The following is a 19,858-nucleotide window of genomic DNA, read 5'->3' on the forward strand; positions in this document are numbered from 1 at the left end:
AAGAAATCTAGCCAAAATAATCACTTCATTCTTACAATGAATGATAGACTCAGTCTTGGCCACCAATTTATTTTATTGATGTGTTTAGCATAATTTCTCTAGAATGAACCTGATAACCCAGCATGAGAAAGGAAAAAACCTCCAGCATCCCCAATGTGGTGTACGTTCACTTGATATTCATGTCTTCAACCATTATTTATCTCAACCAACTGCAGGCCTCTGAAATGAATATCTTACATGGGGTTCTTAGTGCCTTCCCACACTGATCACGGCTATACTTCGCTTTTTTCTCCAGGAAAAAAGTAGCTAATAGTTCAGGATTGAAACATTCACCAGAACTTGACTTTATATTGAAGCTGTCTTAGATAACTTCAATAGTTCAATATTGAACCATATCCATTAATGCTTTGACAGACCTATATCACAGATTACTACAAAAATACAAATTGGTTAGAAATGAAATGTTAAAATAGCACTTTTATTTCAAAAAAGAACTATAAAAGTAAGAAAATAATAATGGCCCATAACTCTGTCACTTTTTAACATCTGGTTTAACTAAGTATAAATAAATACAATGCAAATAAAATAATAAAAGCCTCCCCAGTATTTTTTAAGTATATTACCGGTTTTTTGTGTAACTGTCTGGAAATATTCCATGCAGAACGAATAAATATCACTATATTTACTTACTCAAAAATGCCAGTATAACATGTAATAAGCAATATTAGACTATTTCACTTAATAATTATTTGAAAGTATTCCACATTAGCAGATATAAATGTGCATAATTTTTGACTGAGAAATATTCCATGGTGACTATACCATAATCAATCAGATATTTAGATTTTAGCATTGACTTTGCATTGAAAATGAAAAAAGTACTGTTCTAAATTTATGTCAAGAATTGGCTGAGCCATGAATGAAATTACAATTAAAATTATATCTTAAAAGTGTCAAAGTACCCATGAGGATTTTCTCAAGATCAAATAGCAAAGAGAACCACCCAGACAACTTACTCAGAAGCATTAGGGAATAACGTTTTGGAAGACTTCAGTGAGATAACTCTTGTGAAACCTTAGCTGACTGCTAGAAAATAATTAGGGCTGAAAAATGTTCATTTGGGCAGTAGCCTAGAGATGGTGGCAGGGAGCCAGTGTGCGAGGTCGTCTACTGGTCCAGAGAGGCCAGGGAAAGTGGTTGTGACCCATGAAGTAGGGACAAGGAGAAAAACATATCCTCAAGGAAGGGAAAACATCACCCAAGGCGATGAGGCAGGAGGGTTGTTTGAGAAAAAATTAAGCCAAGTGAAAAGTTTTCACTGGAGTGAACACTGTGCTCTTGGAAAGTCACTCCATGCCCTTGGAAAAGGCTGACAACAAGCGGCCAGGTGGTGGTGCAGGGAAGGGCAGACAAGAAAATAATGAGAATCGCTCACTTTCTTTGCCAGATGACATGCGGACACTTTCATAGAGAGTTCTTGCTAAAGATGAGCTTTCTGTATTCATAAACTATGAATGAAGTCTTTAAAAATCCATTATGAGGAAGAAAATATAATCTTTGATATTTTTAATAATACGATCCCTCTAAAAATTTTTCCCAAATCATTGATTTCTCCAACAGCATCTCCTGTTATGCAAACCCCAGAGCAGACAGTCAAGGGAAGAATGGGACAAATTGAAACGAAGGTTCTTGAAGCTCTAGAATCAAGTGTATAACATCATACAATGTGCTCTATTAAATGTAGGTTTATTATATACTAAATCACTCTTTATCAACTTGAAATTCCTACTACCCCTTGAAGAAAAACTGTTCCTACACAGAAGTGTTCAATTGCAGTTTGAACACTGTGAAAGGAGAAAGTGTAAGTCACAGTAGAATTTAATTAGGAAGTCTAAGCGGCAGAAATCTTATTAACGTGATTATAAGGACTCAAAATACTATGCATGTTATGACTGCTCTCAGTAAAGGCAAGAAAGATATATTTAAAAATACATTTCAACATCCAAGGAGCATAATGAAAAAAGAGTACTAGCCATGTCAGCCAACTATTTATTTAAATTTAATTACAGTTCCTGTCTTCAATAATTATTTTCTATGAAATCTAAGGTTCCCTATGAGATATTCAGATATAAACTACAAGTAATCATTTAATATATCAGGAATATAACCTTTAACTGTAATGAATATGATCACCCAGAAATATGCAATCAGTTTTTATTATATAAATTTATATTAAAATTAATTACAGTATATATTTATCATAGAAAATTGAATTTGCTAAATGACATTTTGAACGAGCTCATCATTCTTGTGGTAACTAAACTCCATATCTTTACACAGAGTAGGCGTGTTTCTAAATCAGAAAGACTGCTCAAAACGAAATACACTAAAACATTCCAGCCCAAACCCAACACAGGCCCACAGCCTAGAATAATCACCAGCACTGGAAAAATCAAAGGACTAATTCCCAGCCAATTATACTGACCAACACTATTCTTACAGAGGGAGAATTTAGGACTTTCTCAAGCTCAGGAGATTACCTAAGAGCGCAACCAGTTATGGGAAGCAAAGGAAAATAAACTGCCAAAGAAATTCTAGACAGTGGGGAGAAAAAGGTAGAAAAATTCACTCCTGAATTTGAGAAGAACTGACAACATGCAAATAAGCAATGCTTCAAACATAGAAGTACCAGCACTCTTACACACGCACGCGCACTTAGAGAGACAACTGCAGGATAGGCTTGTTCACACTGCTGTGACATATCTATGTTTCAACCAATCTTTGCACACCAATTCACATTTCACCAGATTTCCTCTTTTTAATACTAATAAGTGAAAATATATATATATTTGAGAAGGAAGACAGACTGGCTAGAAGTTAATACTTAACTGAAAAAGTGAGACTGTTGGGTAAGCCACAGATCGGTAGAAAACAAGAGAGAACTTTCAGAACATCACAGAATGCTAGCACATTTCCAAAATGTCAAAAAGGATCAAATTTATTTTTTAACAAACTCAAGGGAAGGAATTAATATATCCTCTAACCTGTGTGGCAAAGTTAAAACTGAAGGAATCCATTCAAGTTCTGGGAAAAGAAAGTAAGGATGCAGGTGGTTATGTTACATTATGTTTTCACAGAAAATACCTTTTGACTATATCTTCTCCACTCCAGCACGGCCGTCCATCACCAGCTGCTAATTCATTAACACAGAGCTGATCAGCCAGGCCGCCGTAGAATGTTCTGTACAGTCGAAGGCTGTTGATAAATTCTCTGAGTGGAAAAACAAGGAAAACAATTAAAACCAGAAATCCATCATACATGCCAATATAAATGGCATGATTTGTTATGCATGATGTTTACAATGCAGCTTTTTCATTTTTCTGTACTTATTTTCATATATTTAATACTTTACTAACAATTGAAACAAAAATTACACTTAAAAATATATTCGGATTTATTCTTTTAAATAGAAGTTTCCACTGGATATGAATTCTATATGACTCCAGGTTCAAGAAGTTGTGAATGGTATACACACAAACCCCACTTTGGCATCCCTAAAAGCCCTCACTAGCTACTGGCATCTAAACCACCTTCTTTTCCATATAGAAATATCAGAGGCTTAGAACAAGCTGACTGATTGCTTACTGATTAAAAGGTTAGTAGACTTGGGTGATTTTTCCATCTGGGACTTCTCTTTGATGTCTAAGAACATAAAGTAATATGTCTTTACTAAATATGAGAGAACTCAGATATGTAATGCATTTCAGAAGCATGAATAAAAAAGTTATTGGAAGGAGTAATATTTAAAATACATTGAGTTTTATTCCCTCCCTCTCATACTACTTCCCCTTCCACTGTCAATTATTGGAAAGGCAAATTCAACAAAGAAAGTTGTTTTTTCTTTTCATTTTACCAAAAAAGAAAGGAGTAGGGCGGGGGATAAATTAGGAGTTTGGGATTAACAAATACACACTAATATATATAAAATAGATAAACAACAAAGGCCTACTGCATAGCACAGGGAACTATATCTAATATCCTATAATAACCTAAAGTGGAAAAGAATCTGAAAGAGAATATATACACTTATGTGTGTATATATATATATATATATATATATAAAACTGAATCACTTCACTGTGCACCTGAAATTAACAAAACATCATAAATCAACTATACGTCAATTTTAAAAAGCAGTTTGTTTTTAATTTAGAAAGCCAAGACTTTTAAGTTTTAAAACCAAGGCTTTGAGGTCGCAAGAACTTGAGTTGTAGCATTTCAAAAGACCAAGTCCTATTTAGTTCTGATGTTTCTACATAAACAAGTGTTTTTGGGGAAAAAAATGAAAAGTCACTAGCCTGATACAGAGGAAACACCCCCTGGACTAGAAGTAAGGGACAGGAGAAGGAAATGCTGGAAAGAAAGCAAATTTTAGAAATTCAGGAATGAGTGATTAAAATGTAGCAATCTATGAGGGGGAGAGTATAGCTCAGTGGTAGAATGCATTATGCACAAGATCCTAGGTTCAATCCCCAGTACCACCACTTAAATACATACACCTAATTATCTCCCCCCACCGAAAAAAAACCAAAACCAAAACCAAAAACTCTAACACAAAATGTAACAACTACAAAACTGCATTCTCTACTGATATTTTTAAAATAATTTTTCTTTAAAATTGATATCAAAGAGAAGGGATGGCTCTAAATTATAGTTGGAATAACCAAATTTTTACAAATTAAATCTGATTTTGACAGCACTGAGGCTCTATCAATTCATAATTCTCTTATTGATTTTCAAAGAATAGTGGAAATTGCTGGAGTTGTAAATAACCACTAATCTGTAACTTTAAAATATGTAAGATCTACAATCATAGAGAAGATCAGAAGTTACCATGGCAAATGTTTGGTGAGTATTTAATCAAATTTTTAGCAAAGTTGTCCGGACAAGTGATAACAAAAGAGTAGCAGGAAACATAAGTCTCTAGCTCATGCTCAATCAACAAAAAATTACGCTTTATTTTCTCACTAGCAAAGTTAAATGCTTATTTATACTTTATTGATTTCCTCTAGAAAATAAGTCTCTCCATGATGACTACGTCCCTACTAATGGTCATACATGAACAGATACCAATTCTCATCCTGCAGCTCCAACATAATTGATAAAACCAACTGGTTCTTTCCTAGAAAGGTAGGATTTTAATGAACAGAAAGATGTGTGACAAGTCCTGAATTCTGTTCACTATAAATGACCACCTGTTTGGAATCAAAGAATCTTCTAGAAATAAAGAGGCCTGGCACAAGTGGCTGCAAATGTTGAAACCTCCAAATTGATTGCGTAGAACTGAATAGTTCAATTTTTGGCCCCCAAACCTACTTCAATCTCGGTAAACGGTGCCCTCGTTTTATTTCTCCCCTCAAAACCAATGGCTCATAATGTGCAAAGCTTTACATCTTTCTTTTCCAGCCCCCATTCCCAATGCTACTGCCACTACCTTAGCTCAAGCTTTGATCGTCTTTTTCTGGAATTCATGCACCAGGAGGACATACCTCCAAACTGTTCCTTAACAATCACTTCCCATCCTCCATGAGAACCACCTTTTAAAATTCAAATCTGATGGTCCACAGATCATGCCACCCACTTGCTCAAAGCCATCAACAGCTCCCTATTCTCTACAGCATGAAATCCAAACTTCCTGGAAAGGTATATAAGGTATATATTTCTCTCCTCTCTCATTTCCATTTCAGCAATGACCCAAACTCTACTTTAGGGTTCTACAAAAGTAAGATGCTTGCTGTTCCCCCAGGCATACCTCCACGGCTCTGAGTGCATTCTCTCCAAAAGGATTGTCTCCTAGAAGATTTCCGCTCATTCTATAAGCCATCAGCTATCAATTATTTGTCAAAATACTAACCACTATGGAGTACCAAGCTCTGTGTTAGCACTAGGTGTTCACAGCTAAACGAAACGATCCCTGCTTTCTAAGAATGCACATTCTGGTAAAATCTATAATGATAATACAGTGTTAATAAGCAGTGGCACATTCGAGGACAAAGAAGGAACCAGGAAATATAAAGATAACAGTGCAGTGTTCCACACAAAAGCAAAGAGAGAGAACACTGTGTGTTCAGAGACTCACATGCAGTCAGTGTAGCAAGTGAGGAGGGTGCTTATGGGGAGGAGAGTTAAAGGTGGGAGGAGGCCAGATTATAGTCAGCCTTCTTGATCACCATAAACTGTTTCTGTTTTATTCAGAAGGCAGTGACAGCCATTAGACGTTTTCCAGCAAGCAAGTGCTGTCACCATCATCACAGTACCATGGAAATAGACAGAATAGCAGTGAGGTCACTTAGGGGAATATAACCAAGGTCAGACAAAGAAATACAAGGATGTGAAAAAAAAAAAAAAAACCCTCCCAGTGAGTGTAAGGAAGAGTGATAGACTTGGAAAACATTAGGAATCTTGAATTGACAGGTAAAGTAAATGTTTTAAGAGAACTTCTAATTGTCTTCCTCCCCTACTCAGGGGACTGCGGGAAAGGCTGTGTTATTCACTGAGGTAGGAAATAAAGGAAAGGAAACAGCACCTTCTCAGTGCCCCCCATGATATGAATGGTTGCCCTTATTTTGTTCAGTATCTTCATCTTTCCATGGCATAGATCACTTTCTATTCTAGCAGGTAACTTACTTATTTACTATGTTTTACTGTTTCTTATCTACCTCCCACTCAAGGATAAAGGATTCAGGCAGACAGGGGGTTTTTGGGGGTTTTTTTTGTTTGTTTGTTTGTTTTTTGGTTTGGTTTGTTCACCTCTATAGATCTTAAAGCAGTGGTGAAGTCAGTCCATGGACTCAATAAATAGTTATTAAGTTAATAAATGGGTCATTAGCTTGTTCCCAAATGTCCCAATTCTCTACCTTCTGGGCACAAAGCCCCTTGGAGGTTAGCTTTGATTATGTAACATGCTCTGGGTTCTAGTAATGTTTGCAGAAGTGACGTTTGTCCCCGTCAGGCTTAAGCTTTGGGGACCAAAGTGGCTCTGTCAGCTTCTGTTGCCCTCTGCCCTGCTGGAAGGCAATGCAGCTGCTCTGTCGTTCTGAGGCTTAAACTCAGAGCATCGGCGACTTGAGCAGCACTCCTGCTGGTCTGAAGTGGGCACAGGTTGTGAACAAAAACAATTTGCTGGTTCTAAACCAGTGGCAGGTTGAGGTCGTTGGCCACCACATCACAACTTGGTCTCGTTCAACTGATACAAAGATAAGAAAAGAAAATTAATAACTGATGGATCATAAATTCTGGAAAGAAGAGAGAGGATGGATTACTGAAAACAGCATGGTTAGCTTAGGAGCAAATTCTCTGAAACTAAGATAATAGAAGAAATTCTATGTGACTGTTGAGATAAGGTCTGATTTGTGAGGACAGTAACTGAGGAGAGAACCTACTTTGGAACTCTATATTCCATGTTTGGCAGTTTTTAGGTCACAGGAGTTCAGAGTAGTGTTGCAAAAAGTGGTGGCATTGAAGGACCAGGAGATCTATACTGCATATAGAAAAATAACACAACATTGTAAAATGATTATAAATCAATAAAAATATGTTAAAAAGAGAAAAAAAGAAAAATAACAGTAATAATTGAATTGGCAATAAATAAAGGGGTTAAATCATTGGTAGTCATAGGGAGGTTAAAAACATTTATCTTCTGCCACAGAGCCAGTTAATGTTGATCATGGTAGAAGAATCCATACTTCAGTTCCCAGATTAACGCTCAGTCACCTTTTAAAGAAAATGCACAAGGCCTTCCTTTTTCAGTTTTACATGAACTGTCTCAATGAATAAAATATTGTATTCTTTGGATGATTCAAAATTTAAGTTGCTGGAAGGGTGACTATATCCATACAATTATTTTTCTACAGTCATGAGAATATTTCCAATTAAAGTTAGGAGAAAAATCAATGTAAGGAGATGCTAGAAGCTGCAGCTGATTATCCTTGAGGGGCCTGTTACATGCATGTTGGTTGCTCATCCCAGTCTTAAGACATCTCTAGAATATAGAACACAAATGTAAATATCAAGAGCAACACTTTAAAATATGTTTTTTAAAGAGGATGCCTTGTCAGAACATTTATTCAAAGCCTATGTCAGGGCGTTATGCAAATTTGTAATTTCTCATTTGGGATTGCAAATGATATCTCTGACTCCAGTTTTGCCCTCCCACCCTCCCTTCAATGTATGCCGCAAGCTATCACCAGAATCAGCTCCAGAAAACATCCATAACCCTTTTCTGCTTTAAAATCTTAACCATTCAGGTCAAATGTCTCACCGTGGTTCAGAATCTCTCCACTCTTTGCCCCTTTGTTTCCCATGACAGACTCCTTCCCTCCAGTCACACGCCCCAGCAAAAAACCACACACTTCTACTGCGTAAGAAATCTCAATATTTACTGCATAAGATTCCAAGGTGAGCGCACGCAGTTTCTTCCACCCAGAATTAGCTTCCCTCCCACTTCCGTCTCCCAACCTTCTGTCCTTCCTTCAGGATCCAGTTTAAACCTCCTCTCCTCTCTGTCTCCTGGCCTGACCAGCCTGTGAAGCTTTTGTTGCTTCATCCTGTTTCTTGTGCCACACTTGGCATCTGTTTATTTCGCCCTGGGTATCTGGTGTTGCAGTTTCTCTGTTTGTATGCCTGCCTCCCTGACTAGAGGGTGCGTTCTCTAAAGATGAGACCCACGTCTTCTTTATACCCCCAGGCTTTGGACCACAGTGTGGTGCCCAGTGGGCACTCAGCAAAGTCTTATTGAACTGGCTCCAGCTGTGGTGTTAGTTTTCAACAACTTCCAGAATTAGACGTTTCTACAAGTACATTTTTTTTAATGACAAATGATAATTTAAAGTCCTGACAGAGCACAGTCAACTTGGGAAACTTTATATTAGGGGACCCACTCCTAGACTGTGGAGAAATATCACAAGGACCTCTCTGGTGTGTTACATTAGAAGATGGAAGAAATCAAATGGGCAGGACTACAAGCTGTGCCAGATTCTACTAAACAGGTTCAGGACAGAATCTCTGTATCCATGTGATGCAGAAATGAATATGGAGTGGCACATTACTATTTAGTCACACTCCTGTGTAAGACAGCTATCATAATTCATATATCACAGATATACTATATTTATAAGGATAGAGTTAGAGAGAGCCTTAGAAATCATCTAACCTATCTGTGCTTTATCACCACCGAGGAGACCTATAAACTGTCTACCTTGATTTCTCCCTCAGACATTCAGATTTCACATTTTGGGGTAGGACTCAAATATCCTGAGTTTTTCTAAAAGCTTCCTACAGGATCCTAATGAGTAGCCTCTTATTTTATAATCCAGGAAAGTGAAAACCAGAGAAGTGAAAGGACTTGTGAAAAGTCAGTAAGTTAGTAATTCATTTAGTTACTGAGTCAGGAATTCAGTCAATGTAGACCTCAGAACCACTGTATCTGTAATTAATGAAAAATGCCATCACTTAGCAATGTTAGGTAGACACTGGATATTTGATAAAGTCAAAGTAGCATGAATCTTTACAGAGAAGAATAATACTTCCATCTGTTTCTAAAATCTTACAGAAATGATCACGCTTAGTTGTAGCTTGGTAGACGAGAAAACAGATACTTCACTTCTTCCTGCCAGAATCTACACTTAGAAAGTAACATGTTTAGACAGGTTTTATCTGTATCTCTTTACCAGTCTGAAAGGTCTGGTGTTGGAAGCAGAGAGTGGAGTAAATTCTGATCGCTGGCTAATGAACAGCTTCGCACGGCATTGTGCGAAGAGGGAAAAGGCTGTAGCACAACTGCTCATTCACAGCATACAGCCTCCTTTGCTCCGAGCTTCCTGAAGGCAGGAGAGGAACGCGGAGCAGCCTAGTTATTGCTTCATTGCTTCCCATGCCCTGGAGGCCAGCAGAGCCAGAAAGGGCTCCTGACCCATCACGTGGCAAAAAAAAAAATGAAAGGAAGTGCAGCTCCCCCTGAAGTTGTCATTTCTAGTTCGGCTGACACAGGAATGCCCTGTTACTGCTCTAAAACTGAGTGACACTTCCGACTGGCTTTCCCATTATCATTTGACTTTAATAATTTTTAATGACAAGAGCAACTCATCTTTTTGTGAGCAGGAAAATAGTGAAAAGGCACATGAAGAATAAGTTAATATCTGTCTCTCCACAGTGTTTCCAACCTCCCTCCTGAGGGAGCCAATGTTAACAACCTGGTGCACTTTTTTCAGCTTCCTCTATGCGCAAGCTAACCAATAACCAAAAACACAGACAGAGACAGAGACGGTTTAGTTTTACAAAACTGGGACCAAGCTGTACACATACACACAGCTGGCTTTTCTCACTTGACAATGTATCGTGAACTCCTTTTAGGCTAATAAATCCAGGTCTTATTTTTCTATAGCTGTATAATATTCCAAAACCTGCACAGAGCAACACTAGCATAATTTATCAAACTATTCCACTGAGCCAATTTTCACTTTTTAATTTATGAGGCCGACCTGTTCCTCTTACATAAGAAGGGTGACAACCACGTGTTTTGAACTTTGCTGACTTTCTAGAGAGCCGTTTTCACTTAAGCATATGGCTCTAATCTACATTTGATTTTGCATTTCACTTCATTAGACTGTTGCTGGAAACAGCTGTGTTCAAAAGGTAACCCTTTCAATCTTCTGTCTTCATCTAGTGGGCATTTGTTTTCATTTCAGAACGTTTATAAACTGTCGCCGTAGAGCGCTTCCTCGTCTTTTCTCCCCTTGAACACCATATAAAAGAGACTTTTTAATTTTGGCCAAGGCTAATTATCTGGAAAGTATTGGAGAAGAATCTGATTTTCAAATGGAACTTGTCTCTGCGGAATGTTTCAGACCACACGTTTCTGTATTTAATGACATATTGATTTTTTTTTTAGCCCTCACGTCAGTTCGCACATAATACAGAACCGAAATTAAAAGCAGCGCCTCACACGCTGTTTGAAAATATCTGTAGAACAGAGGTCAAATGTGCAGTTTGCTAGTTAATGGCCCGAGGCAGAGTTAAGGTTAATGTGGCACTAATGAACAGGCTCAAACCTGCGGAGATGTCTGACCACGGCTGTCAAACAGGAGACAGTTAAAATGTCAGTATCCTGCCCGGCAGAGGAAATGCATAATTACATGTTTCTAGATAAGGACTGTTTTCTCTTGCAATGCTGACTCTGTTTCATCATTTTACTTAATTGTAACGAAATCATTCTAGTTGACAAAATACTGATATACATCTTGAGAAGAGATTTCTAAAGATTTCTCTCGATTTCTGTTCTACAGCAATAATCGTTGTAAATGCTTGGTGATAATTAAATATATACAGGCAGACTGGCTCTTGGGAGAAATGAAATCAAGTTTCCTGGCCCCTCTCTGATCGGAGAGATGGGGGCAGAAGGTGAATGTAACACTTGGAAGCAAAGCAATAAATGGCACCAACACGTTTCATCACAAACAGAAGTGTGTTTCGAGCACATTGCCATTCATATTTGATTAAAAATAAAATACTTCTTTTTGTTCTAAGAGAGTAACTCAGAAAGTCTGCTCTGTGAACCCCACGTGAACCCGCCACTCACGATGGAAGTTGTGACCTAAGAAACCGCACCATTCTCAAAGAGAAGGATTTTTTTTTTTCCTTCGGACTAAATGACTCCTGGTTTCTTCCTCCTGTTGGGAAGTCTTCTTGTTCGTGAGAGGAGACTGTCCTTCCTTAGCAGATGCCCTGTGCTTTCTCAGCAGCACTGCTGGGGTTCAGGTGGGCAGTAGGTTGAGAAGAACCAGGGAAGATAACGGGGGAAGAGCCTGGAACTACGCTAACACCCTCCCAGCCCCTCTGCAGAGGATTCCTTGCTGGCAGGCACTGCACGTTGCAGACTCCCAGGTGGTGATCTGACACCAGCCTTGAGCTGGACGTGCAAAGCCACCTACACAGTTCAGACACCTCCATGCGCACTTTTCGATATCCCTCAATCCCAACACATTCCTATTTAATGCACCAGTAAAAAGCACCCTTTCCAAAAGCATTCTCCTCTAAAGGGAGTGATTTAAACCTGATGTCAAAACGAGGTTTTCAGAACAAGCTCTCATCCCATTTTCCCATGTTGTAAAATGTACCTCAAGAAGCACTTACTCTGTTCTCCATTAAAAAGGACATTAAACCAAGACCTTAACTCATTTATAAAAATAAACACAGGACCAAGCACCCAGTATTTAAACAAATCAGATAGTAATAAACTGAGCATCCATCCCAAAAGAGATGTGATATAATATCTCCTACCTCGTAACTTTTTGTTCATTTTAATAAAAAAATGTAATTATTTGTTCAGTTCCACTAGTTTCAAGAAGCATGCTATTAATTTTTCAATAGAAAAAAATGCCTAGGACCTGACTGGGTCAAGACCAATGAGAAGATTAAGCTAAATGGGATATCTGCAAATCTAACGATTCTAATATAGGTCATTTACACAAAGAATCATACCTGTATTTTGAGATTCAGCATTTTAGGTCAAAGCTTGAAAGTTACTCTCTTTCGCATTAAGATATTTTCTGTGTTTGCTAACATTTCAACTATAAACTCCATGGCTAGGGGACAATGAAAACATATTCAGAACAATATTTTCCTCTCTCAGCATGAGCAGAATGTTAACAAAAAACTTTAACTTTGACAGTCTGCCAAAAAATGGCCCTCTTCCTCATTTCTTCTTTTCTCTTTTATTTTATGACTTTCATCAGATATTCCTGGTCACCTCCACGTACAAACCTGTCTGATTGCTGGACAATATACACCTAGTACAAACTATTCTCACTTCTATTTTCAGTTACTGTATACCTCTCAGGGCAACTATTTGTGTTCCTGGATTCTGATATCAAGATGGCCTTTCAGGTCAGGAAATCTATAGTAAACAAGGTTCAAAGAAATTTATTTTAGTCTTCAATTATATTCCTATTATTCTAATAATTCTCATTTTGGAAGAAATTACTTTTGAACATTACCTGTAACCCAGGTATTATGTATTCCCAGCTTCTGAAAGGTGGCACAGAATACTGCTGACTAAGGTTGAAAAACATATAATCACATTTCCCCAATTATGACATCTAAAATATAGTCCATATGATCAGAACTAAATACATCCTTCCATTATGATTATTCATACATACTTTTGTTTTATATAAGGCTTAACTTACACTAGAAAATGCAGACAAACCAAATACACTGAAGATTATAAATCCTTTGGAGTCCCTCAATTTGCAGGACCCAAAGTTGCAGCGTTCCATGTCTAACAAGATCTTTGCTGAAGGAGGGACAAACCAGCACAGCAAAAGGAGCACCTTAGACCTGTTGATCTTCAAAAGCCATCAAACAGAATAAATCGTAATTTTTTAGTAGAAAATTTAATTCTGAAAGTCGGCAAGTCTATGAATATGACCCTAAACAGAAAGAATCATCCCAAAACTACCGTCAAACTTTCACCAGGCGGACTTCCAAGAGAAAGATTCCACATGTGATTCTGGAGACCATGTTGTGCCCTAGAAATGGTTGACAAAAATTTGTGTGTTGGAGTGAAGATGAGAAAAATTTTTTTAAAGCAGTGCCTCTATCAAGTGATATATTTCACTCTAGAAACATTTCATACATTTTTGAGGACACTTATGGAGGAATTGACACCTCTGTCTTCCATTCAACAAGCAGCTGGATAAAAATATGAGCATCTCTTGGTTCTACCTGCTCCCCATTTTTCCCTCTTATCTGTATGCCTGATTTAGACACTGCAAATGCCATGGATAGATTTAAACTGATGGAACATTCTTTGCTATGCAAACCAAGTGGAAGAAAGTGCTTGACGCTCTTGCTGTAGATGGAGCCCTCATGATGCTTCTAAATATAATTAATTTTGCTACTTTAGTAAAAGAAATGAGCCTCACTCATCATCCTGATGCAGGTCCCATAGATTCTGCTAAAAATTCTGAAATAGCTTTTATGCACCCCTATAAAAATCATCAATTTCAATATGACACAAATTTAAGTCCTCCTCATCTCTTACAAAGTTTGAGAGAAAAAAATCGAGTTGAATTTGAGGTTCTTTTCAACTCTGCAGACATTCACTAACTTTCCAAAGGAAAATGGATAGAAGATTCACTTTTTGTGAGAAGGAAGGAAGAAAGGAAGGAAGAAAGAGGGGGAGGAAGTGGAGGGAGAGTAGAGGAGGAAACCTATTCTCAAGTATATTATACAAGGAGAAATTTATTCACAGCTTGATGTTCTTGGTGGGGGTATATTTTGAGCCACATAAATTAGATAACCCTACAGTCATGATTATAAACACTACTGAATAGCTTCTAGCTCATCTGGCAAAGCTGCTACTTACTGGGAAATAGAAGGTTTTTGGAGAGCCAGTTTGAAAAAATGTCCAATTTAAAGGTCATTTTCCTATGGCTAAGAAAAATTTTTATTATTCTTTCTGCAGTGAGGAATTTGAGATTTCTACTCACATTAACTAAAATCTGACAGCCTCAACATTACAGATGTCATAAGTTAACTTGAAGCCCAAAGCATTATGGACCATCAATATAACTTGAATTTAGAATAAATCTCATGTTCCCTGATTTAAGCCTATTTTCATCTAAGCAAGTAAGCGATGAGAATTCTAACTGTAGACACTGATAACCACATAAGTTTGCTTCCCGTAATTTTCAATAATGTTACCATTAAAACAAAGTGAGCAGCATCCACTGGACACCAACCATGTGCACGGAACCACATCTAAGACCATCACAATTTCAACTTCTAGTTTATACCAAGTAGTTGGACCATCTCTCCTTTCAGCACAAATATTGTTGACTATGGGCTTAATTTTCCATCACTTGGATTTAGTTTCAGATATTCCATGAACTGGTCGTTAATCTTTCCATGAACGTCTAGAAAGTAAGAGTAAACCCAGTTTCAAGTTTTTATTTTTTATGTTCATTTTAGGTGGAGCCACTGCTTTTCAGTGCAGCAAAATTTTGCAGGTATTTGTTTATGAACTTTCTTTTTCTGGGATGTGTTTCTCAAATTCTCAGTGGGATACATGACCTGCAGAAGGTTAAGCACCACTAGCCTAAACTTTTGCCATATGTTTGCTCTGCCTTCTGGCATTCCTTCTTCCTGTGGGCCTGGGTTCTGACCCCTGGGGTCTTGCCCTTCATTATTCACGTGGGGCTTGGCGCTGGCCTGCCTGGTGCTCGTGTTTCCTTCGCCCTGCTCTGGCCTGGCCTCTGGCCCCCTCTCCAAAGCTTGACCTTCACCTGCCCTCCCCCGGATGCCCTCACTGCCACCACTCACTAAGCACTGTTTTAAATTAAACAGAAATGTTCTTATTGAAGGGAACATGACCTTTTATTTTAGTAAATTAAACTTACAGGTAATAAATAATAATGGCACCTCAAAGAAGCACTAACTTCCTCTTAGGAAATAGATTGGAAATTGCTTTCTCCAGTCCTATAAATGGTATTAAATTTTTTCTCCAAGAGGTGACTGTTTCCTGACCCAGGGATATTTTCATCCACTGAGTGTGTATACACACAATTCATTAAGCCCAGTGTATCAATGCTCCTTTACCCACATAAACAATATACCCAGACACACATATCAAGAACTTTGAAAATTAATTAATCTTGGTTTCACTAATAAAGTATTTCGCTAAATAAGGTTTGATAATGTAGCTATAAATTCACCTGTTTTAAGTTAAGTGATCCTATTTAATAAGAACCTTTTGAGCTATCTTGGCAATAACCCTAAATAACATTAAGTGTTCTTCACTCAGTATGTGTCTAAGGTTTCTTCCTATCCTGATTTACTCATTTTTAACCACATCACTCTGTTCTTTCATGATGTCTGGGGTAACAATTAATTTGCTTTCCCAGACAGATCCGTCCTGAATAAGAATCATGCCCTGCCTCATTCCTCTCCTTAAACTATGCAATTTCAAGTGTCCTCTTTAGTTCCCATCCTCCACAAATAAAATTGTTCCTGTTCCAAGTGGTAAAATTCTCACTCAAATCAAGATGTAATCATCACATTAGCATAAAGCGGAACTCCCTATTGATACAATATTCCCAGATAAGTTCTGAAGAGAAAATGGAAACAAAAATTCATAATTTATATTGTTTCCAACATTAAAAATCTAATGTTTCTAAAAATTCTCCTTTCCCCACCTTCACATCAAAACATCTCTAACATGAAAAATATCTGACTTGTACTGAGCACCTAAGACAGTGTCTGTTGCCCCATTACACACACATGCAAGCCGCCGACCCCCTTAATTGGCACATTCTTAAATGAGAGCTTTGGCTGATTGGAATGCTTGCTGGAGAACAGATGGGGCACTGGTGTTGAGACTCTGTCTTAATTTATTGTCCTGGGGTTTTCCTAATTACCCACTTAATTGGCACAGCCACGCCACTTTGAAATAATAATGTACAGCTAATTATCACCGATTTAAGCTTGCTAATAGCTTATTCTTACCAGCTAACTTCAAGAAATCAAGCGGTGGGCAGGAACTGCCACAGGGAAACCACTCTGCCTGGGCTGGTTTAGACAGTGCAGTGTCCTTTACAGCTGGCTTTGGTTTCTGCCCCAAAAAGGCTAAGTAGTGACCCTTTGCTAGGTGTTTAAAGGAGCAGTAGCTTTCCCTTGCCTCTCTCAACTTTTGGAGACCTTTGTAACCGGCATCTCAATAACTCAAATCTCTAAATAGCTCACTATCAGCCTGCTACATCCATGGGGAAAAACAGCATAGATTGAATAAATGCATCTCCAAAATCTGATCAAAGCATAAATAAACTGTAGAGTTGATCTCTTCTTTTTCTGAGCTCACAGAAGACTGATCGACTCCATCAACAAGCTTATTTAACACAACCCTTAGATCCAGAGGCAGATTTTACCAAGTACATTCCTTCTTCAAATGTTAGAACAAGAAGTCAATGCATTCAACTGGAAGGTTCTCTATGAATTCAGAGGAAGAAGGGAGAGAAAAAACAAAACAAAATCACAAAAGAAGTTAGGAACTTAGGAATGCATAGAGAGATACCTCTCTTGAGGATAGGAGAATATACCTCTGTTTACACTGAGTCTGCAGTTGTTTTAGTAGCTTGTGCAGACATCGCTCGGTCAGACTCCCTAGAAGCAGCGCCTGAGACAGGAATGTGGATGCAGAGGACTGACGGAGGGACTACTCTTCAGAGCGAGGTTGTGCAGGAAGAGGGATACAAGGCGGAGGAAGAAGTTAAGCAGTGCTGTTGTCTCAGCTTCAGCCAGATTCCACAGGGAGTGCTGAAGTGCAGATTTCACCACATAACTGGCTCCACCACCCTGAGCAAAGGGCAAGCCTTTTCTCCCCCAGTGTCAGTCACTACCTGCCATCTGCCACTCAAGGGGGGAGGCAGGCAAGAGTTGAAGCCCCTCTCCCAGGTGGATGGGGTGGTGTGGTAGGCTGCCAAAATGTTGGTAGAAGTAAGAGATTTGTTAGCAAAACAGCACAAAAGAGAGGAAGAGGGTAATGGAGTATAATGGAGGTACTTACATTGTTCAATGAAGTGGTAAAGCTTTTAATTTAAAGTAAATGGCAAAAATTAAAAATCCGTATTGTCCTCTCTATGATAACCATTAATGAGAATAATAAACACAAGACTAAAAAGCTATGAGGATAAAACATAATAAATACTAGCTAAACTCAAAAGAAGGGAAGAAAGGAGGAATAATGAATAAAAAAAAACAAGCAATGGGGGTGTGGGTACAGTTCAGTGGTTGAGTGCATGCTTAGGATACATGAGGTCTGGGTTCAATCCCCAGTACCTCCACTAAAAAAAAAAGGACAAAGAGAAACCAAAGAACAAGATGGTAGCCTTAAACCCAACTACTACTTCAGTATGCTATATATCTTGTAAAACACTGTAGCACCCATCTAAAATTGAGTCGTTTATGTCAAGGACAAAATGGAGACATCAATGCAGGTGCATAAAGGAAACATAACCAAATCTTACAGGCATTTACAGCCCTTCTCAGACATGAACAGAAGACATCACCCAATCCCCAAACACCAAGCATGCTCATGCCACCTCTGGGCCTCCTATTCTCCAAAATCAGCTACCGTGATCCAAGTAAGAAAAAAGACCAATGGGAAACCAGTCACCTGAAGAAGCCAAATAACTTTCATATTTATCCCATTAAAAATCCCTCAGGGGAGACGGAGAAGATGGCGGAGTAGAAGGACGCTCGCAGGTCACCCTCTCCCACAAATACACCAAGACCCACATCTACAGACCCACTCAGCCAACCAGAGCACCTGTGGAACTCCGACAGAACATCGACCTCTTCAAAAGATAAAGACGCCAAAAATCTGGTAGGAGAAAAGGAAAAAAGAAAGAACAAAAGGCAAAGCAGCCCGGGACTGGTCCCGCGGGGAGGGAGCGGCAAAGGAGGACTGGCGCTCGCTCGCTGGGTCTCCCCTCTCCAACTGAGAGGCCAGCGGGACTGAGGGGGAGCCTCCGAGGCTCGGATCTGTACAGAGCAGCCCTTGACTAACAGAACTAAGTTAAACGGGCACAGAGCGTCCCCCCGACACCCAGCCTGAGACGCGGGCCGGCAGCCGCGGGCAGGGCCAGGCTGCACAAGCTGGGCCGAGGACGGGGGCAGCTGCACGGAGGCATCCCCGGGGGAACGCAAGGGGCTGCGCGCCGTGGCTGTGGGTGCACAGGGCAGAACAACCTGGGCTCTCCATAAAACAGCAAGGTTGATGTGCTCTCCGGGGAAGGGTGCACACCCCCATCTCTGAAAACCCGCGGAAAGTTTTCGGGGGAATAGAGGAGGGGCTCAGGCACAGCCGCCATATCCTCCGTGCTGAGCACTCAGGCGGGGGCAGGGGCGAAACCTGCATCCGCACCGAAGGGCTTAGCAGCCTCAAAGGCCAGACTGAGACTGGCCTGCAGCCCCGGGCAGATAGGATCCTTCCATCCTGGTCCCTCAGAGAACTTGCTCCACAAAGACAAACAAGGAGCTGAGTTTTGGCTCGGAGCAGGGACAGCACTGTCCCTCGGTCTTCCCCGAGCCCACCCACAGAGCGCCAACCCGGGCGGAGCGCCAACCAGGGCGGAGCGCGCAGCCGCACAGAGCAGCGGAACTACCGTTGGCGGCGGCGCAGGTAGAGCGAGAGCGGCCCCCCGCCTTTCGGGCAGGAACACAGGCCCTGACCGAGGTGCTGGGAGGGGGCACGACCCGCCCTCCTCCCCGGCCAGTCTGCAACATCTGACTGCGGCATCCGGAGGGGCAGCGACCCGCCCGCCCACAGCAGAGAGCTGCACCTGACCCAGTGTTAGGAGGAGACGCGATCTGCTTGCCGACAGGTGCTGGGAGCAGCACAGAAGAGGGCGCCAACGGAGGGCCTCTGAAAACAGCAAGCTGAGCTTCCAAAACAGGACGAAGACAGAAAGACTTCACATTAAAAGCACACAGACTCCAGGAGAACACTGACAAACCCACCCCTCCCCCCCTTTTTTTTTTTAAATCTGTTTTTACCTGTTCTATTTTCTATTACTCTCTTAATCTTTACTTCTTAATTCATTTCTATTTCTCTTGGGTTTTGATGTCCTGCTATTGATTAGGCACAGGTTTCAAATACATCTATTCATCTCCCCGCCCCCCTTTTTTTGTAAAGGTTTCAAAAGGACGTCTCAACCTGATTAATACTCTGCTTCAACTCACTCTTATATTATTCATTATACACTGTTTTCAAACCCTCTTTCTCCCTTCTTTTAAAATTCTT

The 19,858-nt window shown here is 39.7% G+C and overlaps 1 protein-coding gene across 9 annotated transcripts in view; it reads right to left on the reverse strand.

Moving 5' to 3' along the window:
• GPC5 (glypican 5) overlaps positions 1–19,858 on the reverse strand; it is a 1,150,604-nt gene that overhangs the window by 876,923 nt on the left and 253,823 nt on the right. For all 9 annotated transcript variants that reach the window (XM_032496786.1, XM_032496787.1, XM_032496790.1 and 6 more), the window contains exon 5: positions 3,145–3,270. In XM_032496786.1, coding sequence (XP_032352677.1) covers positions 3,145–3,270 — 126 coding nt within the window. The remainder of the gene's footprint in view (positions 1–3,144; positions 3,271–19,858) is intronic.

This window comes from Camelus ferus, chromosome 14, assembly GCF_009834535.1.
Source record: "Camelus ferus isolate YT-003-E chromosome 14, BCGSAC_Cfer_1.0, whole genome shotgun sequence".
In the NCBI taxonomy this organism is placed as follows: domain Eukaryota; kingdom Metazoa; phylum Chordata; class Mammalia; order Artiodactyla; family Camelidae; genus Camelus; species Camelus ferus.